At 41.4% G+C, this 18,601-nt stretch overlaps 1 protein-coding gene across 1 annotated transcript in view; it reads right to left on the reverse strand.

Annotated features, from left to right (window-relative positions):
• Positions 1–18,601, reverse strand: part of LOC126356224 (uncharacterized) — a 184,138-nt gene that overhangs the window by 51,513 nt on the left and 114,024 nt on the right. The window contains exon 7 of the mRNA XM_050007043.1: positions 4,856–4,978. Within this exon, the coding sequence (XP_049863000.1) occupies positions 4,856–4,978 (123 nt within the window). The remainder of the gene's footprint in view (positions 1–4,855; positions 4,979–18,601) is intronic.

Below are 18,601 nucleotides of genomic sequence, written 5' to 3' on the forward strand. Positions count from 1 at the left end.
TCCCACTGTGAGAATCTCTGCTCTCATAGACCAACACCTTCAGTCTATTACTCGCAATCTATCCTCCTATATAAAAGACTCCAATCATTTCCTCCACCAACTCATCTCTGTTCCTGTTGCTGTACAACATGGTGCCCTACTCATCACTACTGATGCCACCTCCCTTTACACTAACACCCCTAATGTCCATGACCTTGCTATGACTGAAGACTACATTTCCCAAAGAACAACAGATTCCAAACCTACAACCTCCTTTCTGGTCAACATGACCAATTATATCCTCACCCACAAGTTTTTCACCTCTGAAAGCATCACCTATAAACAAATCTGTGGTACGGCGAAGTACTATCATATCTTCTGCCAAGCTACTTGTGGGCTTTCTAGAGGAATACTTACTAACCACCCAGAATCCCAAACCCCTCACCTGGTTCAGATTCACTGATGACATCTTTTTGATCTGGACTAGGGATGACTACACCTTATCCACATTCATCGAGAACCTCAATGCCTTCTCCCCCATTCACTTCACCTAGTCGTCCTTTTTCAAAGTTGACTTCCATTGCTACATCAGTACCTCGGTACGTATCTGACAACCAGCAATACTTCCACTTCGACAACTGCCACTCATTCCACACCAAGAAGAGCCTTCCATACCAAGGGCCTCATTGATGCCTTCAAAGATTGAAAATTAGTCTCCCAACCTCGTACAAAAACATACTTCCCATGCCTGATCTCGCCAGTCATCCACTACCTCCCAAAGTCCCCATCTAGCCACAAAGAAGCATTTCCCTCACGACTCGGTACCATCCAGGACTGGAGCAACTGGATCACATTCTCTGCAGTGGTTTTGACTACTTCTTGTCATGCCTCAAAATGAGCAATTTTCTAGCCAATATCCTTCCCACTCCTCTGACAGTGGTAATCCACCGCCAACCAAACATACACAATATCTACATCCATCCCTAATCCACCTCTACTTCCAGCCCCTTATCTCACAGCTCACATCCCTGTAATAGACCTAGATGTCAGACCTGTCCCAGATATCACCCCAACATCACCTACTCCAGTCTGATCACAAGCATCACCTATCCCACCAAAGACAAGGCTACCTATGAAAGTAGTCATGTGATGTACAAGCTAAGCTGCAAATACTGCACTGCATTCTACAAGAGAAACACAACACAACACAACACAACACAACACAACACAACCAACAAGCTATCTGTTCGCATGAATGGCCACTGACTAACTGAGGCCAAGAAACAGCTGAAAACACACAGTTGCTGAGCATGCTGCCCAACACAATGTTCTTCATTTCAATGCTTACTTCACAGCCTGCAGCCTGTATTGTATGATCCTTCCTACAACCTCCTGCTTTTCTGAATTGTTCAAGTGGGAACTCTCCCTGCTATATATCCTATGTTCTCATAACCTCCCTTGGCCACAACCTTCGTTAGTCACTCTCCTTCACACCCCATCCCCTCCCTGTTCCAACACCAGCACTGCACACCCTTCTTGTCCATCAATGCACCCAAAGTCTCTTTACTTCTCTCCTTTTCTGTTCCCTCCCCCATGACTTAAGTCCTGCCTGAACTTAGCTGCCCTACCCTCTCTCTGTATGCTCCCACAAGCAGCACTTTACTATCCCCCACCCCTATCCCGCTATCCCTCCCAAAACCAGCCACCTCATCCTTAATCCCACCACTCAGATTGCTTCTTCCCATCATGCGCAGTTGCTCGCAGTCTGGCCTTGGTGGCCAGACAGTGGTCATGCGTGTGTGAGTTGTGTTTGCAAGAATGTGTGTGTGTGTTTTTTTGTTTATTTCAGAAGAAGGCCTTTGAGCCAAAAGCTTACTTGTTTAGTAGTGTTTTTGTTGTGCTTGTCTGCAACTCAACACCTCAACCCTACAGTTAGTAGTAACTTACCCTTTTCACAATACTGTCATTAAAAAAAATACTTTAAAATTCATGCTGGCCGGAGTGGCTGAGCAATTCTAGGCACTACACTCTGGAACTGCGCGACCACTATGGTCACAGGTTCAATCCTGCCTCGGGCATGGATGTCTGTGACGTCATTAGGTTAGTTAGGTTTAAGTAGTTCTAAGTTCTAGGGAACTCATGACCTCAGAAGTTAAGTCCAATAGTGCTCAAGCCACTTCATTTTTTAAAATTCACAGGCTTTCTAAACAACTCTCATATGTTCTTATTGTGGTGGTGTTGATTCAAAGACTGACCTGATGAATCTCCACTATGCTAGTCTATTCTGTGCAAGCATCTTCATCTCTGCATAACCATCATAACCATGGCAACCTATATCCATTTGAACCTGCTTGTGGTATCTAAGCTTGGTCACCATAAACAATTTTTAACTCCACCCCCCCAAACTTCTATTACGAAAGTGACAATTCCTCAATGCCTCAGGATGTGTCCTACAGTCGATTCCTTCTTTATGTCAAATTGTGCCACATATTTCTTTTCTCCCAATACGCTTCTGTTCATAAATTAGTTGATGTAACAATGTAATCTTCAGCATGCTTCTGTAGCAGCACATTTCAAATGCTTCTGTTCTCTTCCTGTCCAAACATTTTAAGCTAATCATCCACATTATGCTTCCATTCCACACTGCGCTCCACACAAATACTTCCAGAACAACTTCCTAACATTTAAATCTATATTCAATGTTGACAATTTTCTGTTTTAGAGATATGCTTGACTTGTTACTGCCAGTCTGAGTTTGTATCCTCCATACTTCAACTATCATAGGTTATTTTGCTGCTCAAATAGCAAAATTCATAAATTACTGTTAGTGTCTCATTTCCTGATGTAATTACCTCAGTATCATCTAGTTTAATTCAATTAACCTTACTTCACTTCAATTGATGTTCAACTTGCAACCTTTTTTCAAGAGACTATCCATTCTTTTCAACTGCTCTGCCAAGTCTTTTGTTGCTTTTGACAGAATTGCAATGTCATCAACAAACTTCAAAGGTTTTTATTTCTTTATTTCTTCTCTGAACTACAATTCCCTCTCCAATTTCCTCCTATGTTTCCTTCACAACTTGCTCAGTGTACAGATTGTATAAATTCAGGTACAATATACAACCTTGTCACACAATCTTCTGAACTAATATTTCCATTTCATGTCCTGCAATTCTTATAACTGATTTCCTGTCCAGGCTGTGAATAAACTTTTGCTGCTTGTATTTTACTCCTCCCACATTCAGAATTTCAAAGAGATAATTCCAGTCAAAATTATCAAAGTTTTCTCTAAAGCTACAAATACTGTAAATGTAGCTTTTATTTTACCTATCTTCTAGGATAAGTCATATCCTTAGTGTTATCTCACACATTCCTATTTCTCCAGAAGCCAAAATGGTCTTTCCCAAAGTTGGCTTCTACCAGTTTTTCTCTTCTTCTGTAAATAATTTATGTCAGTATCTAGAAACTATGACTTATTACACTGACAGTTGGATGATATTCCCAAGAGTCAGCACCTACTCTTTTTGTAATTTGAATTTTTACATTCTTGAAGTCTGAGGGTTTTTCTCCTTTCATCAATTAAAATCAATATCTATTCTGTTCCCTAAAAATTTGTACTTGGCCTTGTCGTTTTGCTGATATAATCCTCTGTTGACTTCACAATTTCATATCTCAAAGCTATACTTTTGTCTTCATAGCATTCCTTTCCCATGAGTCAGCTAACCATTTCCTAACACTATTTTTGAAATTCTCAACTACTTTTGATTCTTACAATTTATCTAGATCCCATCTCCTTAACATCTTACCTCCCCACAATTTCTTCAATTTTAATTGACAGTTCATAACCTATAAATTGTGGTCAGAGTCCACATCTGCCTAAGGAAAATTTCTTCAGTTTAAAATGTAGTTTTGAAATGTCTGTTTTATCATTATATATTTGATCTGAAACCTTCCATTGCCTCCAGATTTATAACTATAATTTACTTAATCTTAAGTGCACATTAATGATGGTTATACGATAATTGCAAACATGTACTGCTACAGCAATGGAGGTTATGTTAAATAGTAATAACTTGTCAGTTGCATTACATTCAGTTAACAGTTTTGTGAACATTTAAGCTACACAAAACAAGTAATTGCACTAATATATTTATATTTTGGACAATGTAAATACTAAAACTTAGTTTTGTTGGAATATGTTATAGTGACGCATTTCCTCATCAAAATACGAGTCAAGAACTACACTCTCTTTCTTTTACTTTCCTCAGAAGTGGTACACAAAGCTGTGCTAACGGAAAAGGCCGCAGAACAGCTCTGCACATTGTTAATGGAATAATGTACTGACATTTTTTGGGAAGTTTTGCACTAAGTGCAAGAGTAGGAATGCTTGAGGGTCAGATCCAATAGATGATTTCAGTATCTGCAAAATTTATTGCTATCAATACACAACTTAACTGCAGTATGCAATTAGCAGCCTTAATGGTTGTGGTGCCTTTAGAATTTTAGGAATTTAAAAAAAAGAAACATAATTCTGAAATGACTATATTCTGATGCTTGTGTCCAAGAAAAAAATTACCACAGTAAACTTGTTTTCCACTACAGTCACTAATTTCAGGTATGAAAAGATTTTGAGTAATTTCATAGCTGTAAACTGTGTCCATCTTCTGACAAATTGCTATTGGTATACTTCATATCATCATTTTCAAGTCAAGTACACACTTTTGTTTTATCAATGATTTGAAACACCACATCTACTCTACTGGTGAACATTGTTGCTTTATTTTTTTGGGTACATTGGCATCTGGGTTTTGTCAGAAACATGGCTGTTGCACTGCAGTCTAAAGTAATGAAAACATAATTACACTACATTACATACCTTCATTAATTTTAATACAGGCTTCAACTGATTTTTTCCAGAAAGCAAGTGTTTCTCTTGATGCCAAAATGACAATCGAAAATCCCTTTCAGATTCTTTTGATTTTGGCACTGCGTACCATCTCTGTAACAGGTATTAGACAGAGTACAATTTAATATCAGGAGTTGTGAAGCATGTGGGAGTAATTGATCAGCAACTGACTGTAGAATGTGTGTGTGTGTGTGTGTGTGTGTGTGTGTGTGTGTGTGTGTGTGTGTGTGTGTGTGTGGTGTTAGCACTGGTACAAAGGTTACCTTGAAGTTATTATCAGTGTCAAGTTATCTACTTTTGTTTATGAACTGTGCTGCTGAAAATAAAAAGTGATTTTGTGAGTCTCAAAGTTTTTAGGGGCAGAGGAGAGAGGAAGCTAGACCTAGGGGTTATGGGATATTTTTAATATTTTTAAAGATGAATGGTGACTTGTAAGTAGCCATAAAACAGTTTCAGTTTCGATCCCGTTAAAAACCTGACTTTCAAAGCATTTTCTTGAAAGAAAAACACCTGGCTACACTACATTTTTTTCCTTTCCCTGAGATTGGGGAGGGGGTGGGGGGAGGGGTCACAACCTCCCTTTCCCCCAGGGCACTCTTGCATGACTGAACACACATCATGTTGATAGGAAAAACATGGATTCTGTACACTTCTATTCTGTGTACATTATTTTGTGCAGCATATAAGCATTACTTACAAGTATATCATTGTCAAAGGTTTTCATAACTTTACATTGCACACTTTTTCAAGCAATTCTAAAGGTAAGAAATGGACATTAAATGTCATTTTTCTTCCCTTTAAAAATGGATTACAAACAGTTTGGACTGAGATAAAACTTTTATTTCAATGATTACTGGTTTCAGTCAGTACATGACTGTCCTCAGACCTTCATATTGAAATACGAACATGGAATGGATTTAGAGAGATATCTGATAACAGAGGTAACTTATAAAATACATTATATGCTACAAATATTAAAAGAAGAAATTATACCCATGATGGTAGGCAGTGGCGGAGAATGGAGCGAATGTCATCTGCTACAACGAGGAACATAGCTGTTGCTAAAATACAGGAAAGTTACATGAAAGCCAATAACAAATTAAGAAATAAATATGTTTCTTACTAGCACTCATGTCATTATTCTGATAAAACCTTACTGTAACAACTGCTTTATGTCCTGTATGCCTGATTTGGTATGCAGTGGGTGGAGCATTGCATATTTAAACAATAACTACATTGCTCTCCTTAGCAATTGAATTTCACTCTGTTCATAACCACCACCTATCAACATGGATACACTTTCTTCTTTTAATATTTTTTACGTATGATGAATTTTACATGTTACTACTATTATCAGATAACCCTTTAAACCCATTCTGTTTTCATATTTCAGTATAAAAGTCTCAGGATCATCACATACTGACCTAAACTGGGAACCATTGTGTTTTTAATCCATTTTTAAAATACTTTTAGTCAGACCGCTGTTTCCCCACAAGAAATGGTCCCAAAAATTACATATTTCTTTCCATTTGTAAACAATGCTGTAGCTGTTTAATGGTGACTGACTGCTGGCAGTAACTGCAACAGCTACACTTAAGACATTTAAAACTGTCTGTAATATATACTTTCCAGTTGAAATTCTTATGAATAAAAACATTCAAAAATTTTTTTTAACTATTTTCTTTATCGATTTTCCTTTGCAGAACATTATTCATGGGATGACCAACACTTACTCATTTAATCATCATGTTCCACAGATTATGTCATGAATGTGAACTTTTATGTCAAGGTACATAATAATAATAATAATAATAATAATAAGAGGTCAACAACTAATTCTGTATAGTGTGCTAATTGTTATCAGTCAGTAACCTACTGTAACCTGTGCTATAAACACTTACAAAATTTGAAAATCACACAATGGAGAATCCAGGATGGAATATAACAATATTATGAAAGGGAAAGTTGCCATATAGCGGAGATGCTGATTTGCAGATAGTCACAGCAAAAGGATTCTCACAATATAAGCTTTCAGCAATCATGGCCTTTGTCGAAAATAGATGACACACACACACACACACACACACACACACATACACACACACACACACACACACACACACACACACACACACACAAAAGGACTGCAGCCTCTGGCTGCTGAAGCCCAACTGCGATCAACAGCAGCAATGCACGATGGCAGTAGCAACTGCATGGGAGTAAGGAGGAGGCTGGGACGGGGAGGGGGCAGGATAGCAGGGTAGGGATGGGAGACACTCAGGTTGTGGAAAAGTAGAGAAGTAAAAAGACTGTGTGCATTGGTGGAATGAGGGCTGTGTAGTGCTGTAATGGAAATAGTGAAGGAGCTGGATGTGTGAGAAAAATAACTAAAGAAGGTTGAGGACAGGAGGGTTATTGGAACTTACGAGATACTGCAGCGAGAGTTCCCAGCTGCACAATTCAGAAAAGCTGGTGTTGGTGGGAAGGATCCATATGGCGCAGGCTGTGAAGCAGTCACTGAAATGATGGATGTCATGTTGGGCAGCGTACTCAGCTATAAGGTGGTCCAATTGTTACCTGGCCACAGTTTGTCAGTGGACATTCATGCAGACAGACAGCTTGTTGGTTGTCATGTTCACAGAGAATGCTGCACAGTAGATGCAGCTTAGCTTGTAGATTACATGACTGGTTTCACAGGTAGCCTTTGATAGGGTAGGTGATGAAACTTCCTGGCAGATTAAAACTGTGTGGCCGACCAAGACTCGAACTCAGGACCTTTGCCTTTCGGAGGCAAGTGCTCTACCAACTGAGCTACCAAAGCACGACTCACGCCCGGTACTCACAGCTTTACTTCTGCCAGTACCTCGTCTCTTACCTTCCAAACTTTACAGAAGCTCTCCTGTGAACCTTGCAGAAGTAGCACTCCTGAAAGAAAGGACATTGCGGAGACATGGCTTAGCCACAGCCTGGGGGATGTTTCCAGAATGAGATCTCATTCAGGGTAGGTGATGTTTGTGACTGCACTGGAGTAGGTGGTGGTGGGAGGCTGTATGGGACAGGTCTTGCATCTACGTCTATTCTGTAATAGATGTGAGCCATGAGGTAAGGGATTGGGAGCAGGGGTTGTATAGGGATGGATGGATAGATTGTGTAGGTTTGGTGGATGGCGGAATACCATTGTGGGAGGGGTGTGAAGGGTAGTGGGCAAGACATTTCTCATTTCAGGGCATGATGAGAGGTGGTCGAAACCCTGGAAGAGAATGTAATTCAGTTGCTTCAATCCTGGAAGGTACTGAGTTATGAGGGGAATGGTCCTCCATGGCCATACAGTGAGACTTTGGGAGGTTGTGGGAGACTGGAAAGATAATGCACGTGAAATTTGTTTTCGTACTAGGTTGGGAAGATAATTACGGCCTGTGAAGGCCTCAGTGAGGCCCTCAATATTTTCTGAGAGGGACCGCTCATCACTGCAGATGCAATGACCATGAGTGGCTAGGTTGTATGGAACAATGACCATGAGTGGCTAGGCTGTATGGAACAAACTTATTGGTATCAAACAGGTGGCAGCTGTCGAAGTGGAGGTATTGCATGTGGTTAGTAGGTTTGATATGGACAGAGGTACTGATGTAGCTATCTTTGAGGTGGAGGTCAACATCTAGGAAGGCGGTTCGTTGGGTTGAGTGCGACCATGTGAAGCAAATGGGGGAGAATCTGTTGAGGTTCTGGAGGATAGTGGATAGGGTGTCCTTACCCTCGGTCCAAGTCACAAAGAGGTTATCAATGAATCTGAACCAGATGAGGGGGTTTAAGACTGTGGGTGTTTAGGAGGGATCCCGCTACATGGTTCGTGAATGGTGATATGGCATGCACTGCTATCCTGTGATCTTGTTCACAGCGCGCACTGTCATCGATTATAGTTCGCTGTCGTGGTGCAGGTGGCGCTCTGGTGGCGATTTGCTATGACGTCGCCGGTGTGTGTTTGCGGTGGCCGGCGGAAAGCGAGAGGGTAGTGGGTTTTTCGGGTATTGGACAGAATGTGAAGTTTGCTCTGCCTGACCTGCCAGTGACTAGCGCTAAGGTTGCTGTGTCTCACAATATGAGCAGAATGGTCTGGGGTGGAGGTGACTCGCCGCTGTGCTGGCCATGTGGTGGTGATTAATTGGAGTCGGCGTACTTGCTCTTCCTGCCTGTCTGATGTGGAGGTCTGGTGGGGCCCTGTGATACTCTGGCCCGGAGAAAACTAGTTGCTGAATTTTGGAGTCGTCTGCCAGGTTAAGGTGTGGGCTCAGTTGGTTCTTCAGATTTTCCCCTGGAAACTCCAGCAGCGGTTTCTGGACTTTTCTGATGTGGGACAGTGTTGTTGGAACTTTTTGCTGTGTGTGCGGCTTGTTACGATATTTGTTGGTACTAATTTATTTGCTCAACTGGAGTCCTGCCCGGAGTTGTGTTCATGTATTGTACATTTGGCAGTCAATGTCTTAGGTAAAGTCTGCCTAAGAAGGGTGGTTTTGTACGGTATACACATAGTGAATTACTGCTGCTTGGTATATGTGGTCTTCTGGGACCTGAACAACACAATCTCATCAATTTGGTTGTGTAACAGCATTTACTGTGTTATTATTAACTTGGTGGAATACCCGCGTTTGGTGTCGTTAAGGCACTTCTAAGACTGTGGTTTGACTATTCATGTGCGTTTGGCTTTTATTATTTCGTTTTAAGAAGTGAGAATTGTTGTGTGTGTGTTGGCTTCCGGCACTTATTAAGAGCGCCCAAATTAATGGCATTGTGGTTATCATGTGCTGTCGGGATGTTATACTGTATTTTTTAATTTTATCTTTTGTTGATATTATCTGTCGTGTGCTACAGAACATAACCAAGGTGCATAAGTGATGGGCAGTTGTGGGAGGCATGTCAGGGAGCTCTCAGTGGTTTATTTTGGGGACCGCTTCTATTGGGAAGGCTCCGAAGTGTTGAGAGCTCGCTTGTCTGTGATTCCGTTGGGAGTTGCCCTCGCCCTTTGGTTGTATCAAATTATTATTTTGTTATTATATTTATTGGTTGTGTGTTGCATTTCTTTCATTTTGTTGTGCCAAGCACCATTATCTTTCTCAAAGTTTTTTTACATAAATCATTTTAAATTGTAATGCCAAGTTAACTTATTATTGGATTTTGTCTTTTCGGTAAACTCTGAAAGCACTATTATAAAAGGTTCTTGACTTTATGGTGGCAAGCCGCTGTTATTGTTTTTAAAGCTCACTCTTCAACTAATTGTTAAGTTTTGTAAGTCATATGAATTTGTTGTTATTTAAAAGAGTTTCATATTGGCATATTAATAAATCGTGTACCGAGTCTGCTGTTTGGATATCATTGGGTGGAACTCCTTGGATAGTTGTCCTATAAGAACACACATTTCAAATGGGTTGGCAAAGGATGGTGCCATGCAGGTGCCTATAGCTGTACCCTGGATTTGTTTACATGTAAAGCCTTCAAAGGAGAAGTAATTGTGGATGAGGGTATAGTTGGACATGGTGACTAGGAGGGAGGTTGTTGGTTTGGAATTTGTCAGCCATTGGGAAGGTTTGACATGTGATCACTGGGATCCACCCCCACTGCCCCCAAATCATCCATTGTTAATTTTCCAGAATTTCATACCCTCGAACCTTGCTTCACCGTCATTGTCCTACCTGCAAACAAAGTCCCCAGCATTGTTGTTCTGAACTGGCTCTGAGCACTATGCGACTTAACTTCTGAGGTCATCAGTTGTTCTGAACTGCATGGATTATCTGACAGTAGGACTCCACCATCTATCAGATACATCCATGTACAAACCTTGCCATAGTGACCATATTCCAGAAATACAGCAAAATCTCCACTCTCTCCTCAAATCCTTAAGCCCATCCCAGAACCTTTGCTGCAAGTCCATCTCTCTGCTGATCCCTACCGCTCCATGCACTTCTACCTTCTACATGTTTCCTAATGTCCATAAAGCCAACCACTGTTTCATTGTCCATGACTAATACATCGATCACTGAGATCGCTACAGCCATACTGCCTTTCCAATCCACACCTATTAGGGTATTCTGCCATTCACATGACTAGTACCAGGTCCATTTAACACAAATACCATGTTTACCACTGCATACAAAAGCTTAGGTAAACCCTGTGCTAGCAACATGGTTTTGAGTTTGTTCCATAACATCTGCTCTGAATTACAAGTTGCTCATTCATACCTGCAGTTTTGCAAACTTTTTATATGATGTGTACCAACCAGTTTCCTTAGCCATGTGATTCACCAGTCCACAATCAGCAGTCTTGAGTCTTCACACAATTCTGCATTCATTACTTCACCAATGAAAGCCTGACCAGGAAGTTTAGGTTTCTTTTGTTTAGGGACACTTTTTTGTTTTTGATTAACATCTGGACACATTTCTTTAATATGACCAAATCCACCACAACTGAGACATTTAAGCTGCCTGTTGTTTGTCAATTTTTCATATTTATTTATTAAGTTGCATCGCTGCCAATAATGCTATCTGTATTTAACATTAGCGTTGGCAGCCAACAGCACAGCTAATTCATCTCAATTCTCCCTCCAATAAACGCACCGATGCAGTTCCACTATTAGTCACATTACACATAGCATATTATGCATGTGAATACTCCTGGCAAGAGGCTTCATGCACTTCTAATTGCCAAAAGCATCCAGTCTGGCCAAAGCAATATCCATCTTAAGCAATATCCATCTTAACCCACTCAGTTTTTAAGATTTCTCTACGCCTTTTTTAGAGTAAATTCATCCAAACAGCAGAGCTGCAAAATGAATCCAGTTACAGTTGAAGCAGCTACTAACAAAACAAAATGCTACACCTCAGACAAAACCATGGATGTAAAAAAAAATGCAATTAGTTTCTCCTATCAGAACGTCAAAAGCCTTATTAATAAGAAGGATAGACTTCCCATATCCACACAGACTAACTGAAGGATAGATAAGACTATAGCAGCATCACAGGAAACTGCGCATGTCAAACAGACTGATCTTGACACATGCAAGCTAATAGTGTCTTGAGCTGTGGTGCATGCAGCACAACATAACAGTCAGTGTCACTGGCTGCTTTGCTGTGGGTTGCCAGATCAAACCCAACCAGCAGCAGTTATTTTGTTACTTAGTATTTACATTTCTGGAAGGTTCATGAAATATCTTATGTGTGTAATGTTTGCATAATCTGGAATATCTGATGTCTGTATAAATAGCTGCCCTCTCCATCTGAGGGATCAGTTGTGTTCTGGATATGTGCTGATGTTAGCAACAAATGTGTGTTCAGTGTTATACTTCACTGATGACACTGTGTTCAGATATGGGCTTTATTGTGGTTTTGGCATGGAATTGTTTGGTGGAGACCTCAGGTACTTCAAAATATCTTCATTGCTGTGCCTCCAATTAGGCAATTAAAATGCCATTGCCTACACGGACAGGAATCAAAATACAAGCAGTACATCATTCATAAGATCTGTATATTCAGGAGACTGAATGATTTCAAAATAGCAGTAAGTCAAATGCAAATCATGCATCCATCAGTGTTTTCTGAAGATGCTTGTCAAGACTCCATTAAGTGGCTGAAAGGATTTGACGAAGCTGCCAAATTACACAAATGAACTGACACAAGGTGTTCAGCAAATGTGTATGATTACTTGGATGGCACAATTCAGCAGAGGTTTGACAACAATGAAGAGAAGCTCAATAGTTGGGATAAATTCTAGGCTGAACCAAAGAACATATTTGTCAAAAATTAGCCGCTAGTCTCCTTAGTAAAAAAAACAACTGAAGATCAGCGCCCAATGGAATGGTTGGTTGGTTGGTGCTTTAGGGCACAAAACTGATAAGGTCATAAGGGCCGCTATCATAACCAAAGATAAAACAAGTACTAAATAAAAACCTTAAGCGAAAAAGGCAAAAACCCATTCAAGCCACTTTAAAAGAGGAAAAGCTAAGGACGAGGACTTCCCTAGGGAAAATTTCTCAAAAAATAATTGAGATGGCAGAGGTCCCCATGGGGGCAGGGGGAGGGGGGTGGGGATGAAATTTTCTTCCCCATGCTACTGCAACAAGTAAAAAGTAAAACATGATTGACAGAACACATGTCATCTGCTAATCTGCTAAAACATCTGACAAAGGAGACAGCATATATAGATGTAAATGTAAACAGTTAAAAAATGGGCACCAGATCAGAAAGTGTCACACTGTCAAGGGCAGGGTTTTGAGCGCGAGTACTCGCATCTGCTCAGGCACGTGCTCGGGAGCAGGTGCAAGGTCGCGGAGTAGGGAGGGAGGGGAAATGTGCGCGCACGTTTGAATAGGGCCGCAGCGTGCCTATTGAATTCGCGCCGACTGTATAACGTTTAAAGTACTACGATCAGCTCTAACAGTCACTTCGCTGGTTAAGAATCATGTCAAGTCGCCGTTGTGTAACCCTAACCATGCTTTCTCAGTTCAACCCCCATTGGGAGGAATTGTATCTGTTTACAGAAAAAGATGGTGTTGCAAAATGTTTAGTATGTCACAAAATGCTGAATTCTTTTAGGAAATTTAATTTACAGTGACATATATGTCGCACCACGCGAAAGACTACGGAAGTGGAAAATGTGATGGACCAGATCATGCACAGGAAGTTATTAAACTTAAAAGGAAGCTATCCGAAGAAGATCTGGATGACGAAGGAAAAGTCAACTGAGGCAGCTCTCAGAGTGAGTTACAAAATTGCTTTGCTTTTAGCAAAATCCCTTCGCCCCTTCACTGATGGCGATTTAATAAAAGAATGTTTGGTAGTTGCAGTGAAACATTTGTGTCCATCTCAAGTTGAACAGTTTCGGATTGTGCCATTATCTAACATGACCATTATGTGTCGCGTACAGGACATGGCAGACAACGTCCAGAGACAGCATGCAAATATCTGTAAAGATTTTATGGCGTATTCTCTAGGTCTGGATGAAAGTGTTGATATCACTGGAACAGCGCAACTTGCCACATTTATTAGAAGTGTTAATAGAGATCTTCAGGTGAGGGAGGAGCTCCTCGATGTAGTAGCCATGAAGAACACTAGAACCGGAGGTGATATTTTAAGTAATGTTGAAGAAAGTGTTGAAAATATAGAATTGTCGTGAAATTCTTTAGTTTCAGTGTCTACAGACGGTGCACCAGCAATGACAGGGGGAAAAAAAAAATCAGGTTTCGTTGCGCTGTTGAAGGAGAAAATGCAAAAACTGACCATGCCGAATGAAATAAGGGGCGTTCATCGTGTGATCCACCAGGAAAATTTATGTGCAAAGAGTATGGCTCTAAAAAATGTGATGAGTGTTGTTGTTCGTACAACCAATTATATAAGGAAGCATGGGCTACAACACAGGCAATTTAAAAGCTTTCTTGAGGATGTAGAAAGCCAGTATGGTAGCCTGCCTTATTACAGCTAGGTCCGCTGGCTTACTCGTGGCGAATTATTAAATCGATTTTTTTGCCTATTAGATGAGATAAATATGTTCATGGAAATAAATAACATGTGTGTTTCTAAATTGAAAGAGCCTTCATGGAAATGTGATCTCGCGTTCTTAGCAGATTTGACTAGCCATCTGAATGCTTTGAACATTTCACTACAAGTTCAAGATCCGCTAATTACTCATTTCATAGATCGAATACGAGCTTTTAAAATGAAATTGACACTTTGGGTGAGTCAGCTGGAAACAGGAAATCTAGCTCATTTTCCTAAATTATCATCCATGGAAGATGTGCACAAAGACTGAACGTTATTCACATAGTTTAGTTGCCCTTAAGGAGGAATTTGATCAACGCTTTCAAGATCTGACAGCACTAGACAGTGATTTTAATCTGTTCTCCTCTCCATATTCAGCGAATATTGAAGAGATTGGTCCTGAGCTGCAACTAGAAATTATTGACCTGCAGTGTGACAGAATACAGAGACAAATTTCAGAACAAGAAAACCATTTTGGAATTCTACAGACACTTCCCTCAGGATAGATTTCCTCGTTTGCACAAACTGGCGGCTACAATAATATCAATGTTCAGTTCCACGTATGTTTGTGAACAACTGTTCTCTGCAATTAAATGTAACAAAACGCGCCTGAGAAACGCATTGTCTGATCGAAATTTAAACTGCACGCTGCACCTACAATGCACATGAACAATTACTCCGAACATAGACGCAATTGTAAAGAGCAAAAAATACAAGATAACTGAGAATCCCACACTTCAGTGACACCTTTTGTTGTGTAGCAGTTCACAAATTGATACGAATGTAGAAGCATACACTAAGCTAATAAAATGTGGCAAGTGTACATTCTCCTTTATTTGTTTCATTTGTCATAGTAGTAATTCGTGAGTGATATCCCTGCAGGTGGCCGCGGATTTACATTGACTGGCGACAGCTGTTGTGTGCCCCACGTAACACTCCCCACTCTCCGCTCTGGTCCGGTGGTGGGGGTTGCGTGCTCGCGCCTTTCTGCTCACAGCTTGCTCTGCGAGCACGTATGTTGGGAAGCCCTGGTCAAGGGTCAACAGCAGTAAGCACAGAGTTGGGCAAGGTCACCACTTAATCAATGGCAGTAACTAAGATGACAGTGTCCTATACCTAGCCACACTACAATGACCTCCGCATAACATGAGGGCTGAGAGGAAGTCAACCATGCTATTGGGAGATGTTTAATAACCCAGAGTTCGTTCCCCTGGGGAGACCATTGTGCACTCCAAAACAGATACTACATGCCAACAGACAGTGACACAAAGATCATGAGGGAACATAATGACCAGCAGGCTGAGGCTACAGCCTTTGCAGCAGCATCAGCAGCCTCACTCCCTAGCACGTTGACGTGATCAGGAACCCACAGGAACAACACACTGGCTCCAGTAGAGGCATTCTTGGATCCGTTGTACTAAAGAATGGACCGAGGACAGCATGCGAAGGCTCCAAAGAGCACACAGAGAATCTGGGCAGATGGCACAATTTGGAAGCCGGTGTTGCTTGATGTACTGGGTGGCCTGATACAGGGTGTAGAAATCCATGGTAAAAGCTCGAGCACTGGTGAAGAAGCAGATATTGAAAATGGTCATCGCCAAGTAAAATGGCGCACCCAACACCATGGTCAGTTTTTGAACCATTGCTGTACATGAAGACACTGTCCCCAAGGTGTGTGTAAAGTGAGAGAAAGTCGCTGTGATATACCAGGCCAGGAGTAGTGTCCTTAAGGAAGCGAATGGAGTCCAAAATGGAAATGTACCTTGGCACAAAGCCAAGGCAGTGAAGAGCTCACACTCAAGGGAAACATGTCAGAGTGTAAAGAAGAGCTCTCAAAGCAGCAATAAAGAAAAGTGGATCCTGGGAAGTAACAGAAAAGATGGGTGCAGTCAAGGGAATCATCAATAAAAGTGAGTGCAAGCTGGGTGATTGGGCACAGAAGACAGATGGCTCACATAATGAATAAGGAGAACATCCCGCCAGTAGGACAATGGTAAGTCAGCAGCCTCAGCATAAATACTCTCAATGGGATTAGTATATAAGGCACCAGTGTCTAAACATATCCCACAGTAGCAGATGGTGTTAAGACAACATGAGATAGATGGAAGTCCATATGAATATATGATACATCCATAATCCAGTTTCGAGTGGACAAGGGACCGGTATAAAGGGAGAAGGATGGTCCGATCCACTCCCCACAAGGTACTACATAAAACACTTAGAACACTGAGGGAGCAAGTACAATGAGCTGCCAGGAAAGAGATGTGTGAAGAACAACAGTGTTTCCTATCAAACATGAGTCCCAGGAATTTCATTGTGTCAACAAACAGAAGAAAAAATGAGCCAAGGCATAGGGATGGGAAAGAAACTCCTGTCACTGCCAAAAGTTCTTACAAACAGTCTTGTCAGTGGAAAATTGGAAGCCATAGTTGATGTGTCACAACTAAACCATACCACTGAGTATGACAATCAAGTAGACAGGTTTGTTGAGAGCTTCAATAGATTGCAAAATTATCAACAAAAAGAGAGCCTGTGATAGCTGGCAGGAAATAATCTGTTGTAGAGTTATTGGCTATTGCAAGTAAGACGATGCTGAGCACAGAACCCTGAGGCACTCTGTTCTCTTTAATAAAAGTGACCAACAGAGCCGAGCCCACATGCACCTGGATAAAAAGGGGCTCCACTCATACATGATACATATGACACTCACCCTCCAGCAGGTGTCATGCACCCACTCCAAATTAAAAACACTGCCACAGTTTGGCACTTCCACAAAAAGTTTTTCATAATACGAGTTGACAAGGTGACAAGATGATCAACTGCAGAGCAGTGCCTATGGAACGCACATTTTGCATTAGTGAGGAGATTCTGAGACTTGAATCACCATACCAGCCAACCAGTGAGGAATAGATCTGCCAGTCAGCTTTGGAAAGCTGCCAGTTGATTTGACACACACATGGAATAAGTATTAGCAAACAAATGACACTCAAGTGTGTATCAGAGATAACGGACCACTCGAGATGACAAGCAATCTGGGCAGTATAGATCAAAAGGTCCAAGTGGGAAAAGGAATGCTGGAATTGAAAAGAAATCTGGGTGTAGCCATGTTAAAACAAATTAAACTGAACTGATTGAAGATATCTACTAGACAAGAGCCTCCCAGACAGAGACGTGGAGAGCCCCGAAGGGAATGGTGGGCATTGAAGCCGCTCAGTAGCAGAACGGGAGGAAGAAGCTGAGCAATAAGTTGAAAAATATCTGTCCAGGTGACAGCAGAAGAAAAGGGTGAAAAGGCATTGCAAAGAGAGATGGTGCAACCAGGAAGGGAAAGATGAACAGTAACAGCCTGATGCTGGGTGTGCGAGGAAAGTGTGACTATAGACATCACCATGAGTGAGCAACATGACTCTCCCATGAGCTGGAGTCCCCACCTTAAGGGGGAGGTCAACATGGACTGAAGTGAAGTAAGGGAGGTGTGAGGGTGTAATTTTGTTTCCTGGAGGCGGAAAAAACTGGACACTATGACTGCAAGAGGAGCTATAGCTCAACTTGATTCAAGCTGATGCCACAAATGTACCATTGGAGTATGACCATATCCGGTGACAAAAAGGAGACGGGTCAAATAAGGGGGCAGTCAATGTGGTGGCTGCTGAGTGCAAAATTTCAAACATGCACAATGACGAGTTTCAGAGGCTAGAGTTTTCTGGTCCATTAGTACGATACAGGTGCCTGTATTCACCTTTGGTTCACCAGCAGACTAGTTGTTGGCATTGCATCCTGATGAAACAGAGGTCAGCAGGGTGAGGGTATCCCATTGTGACATCGTTGAAGAAGAATGCTGAGGTGCAGAAGGAGAAGATTGTTTGCCTTTGTTTGACTGTTTAGAATCTTGGTGTGGCAGTCAAGTGCAGAAATAATGTTGGCTGGCTAGATGTGCACAGAAAGTCATCTTGGGAGCACTCCTTTTTAGATTTCCACCTTTCTTTTTGTGAGGCATGTCATTTAGCTGGAGCAGGTGAAGGTTTGTTGGTATGATGTGCAACCATAGCAGTGAAGATGAGGGTGTGACCTTGAAACTAGACAATTTCACAACCATGGCACCAAACTGGAAGTTGCAAGTCTGTATAGCCATGTCCTTCACAGGTCAGGGTTAACAAGAACTACACTGTAATTGCAGAGGGTGGTGTACAAGTTC

This window comes from Schistocerca gregaria, chromosome 3, assembly GCF_023897955.1.
Source record: "Schistocerca gregaria isolate iqSchGreg1 chromosome 3, iqSchGreg1.2, whole genome shotgun sequence".
NCBI classification, from domain to species: Eukaryota; Metazoa; Arthropoda; class Insecta; order Orthoptera; family Acrididae; genus Schistocerca; species Schistocerca gregaria.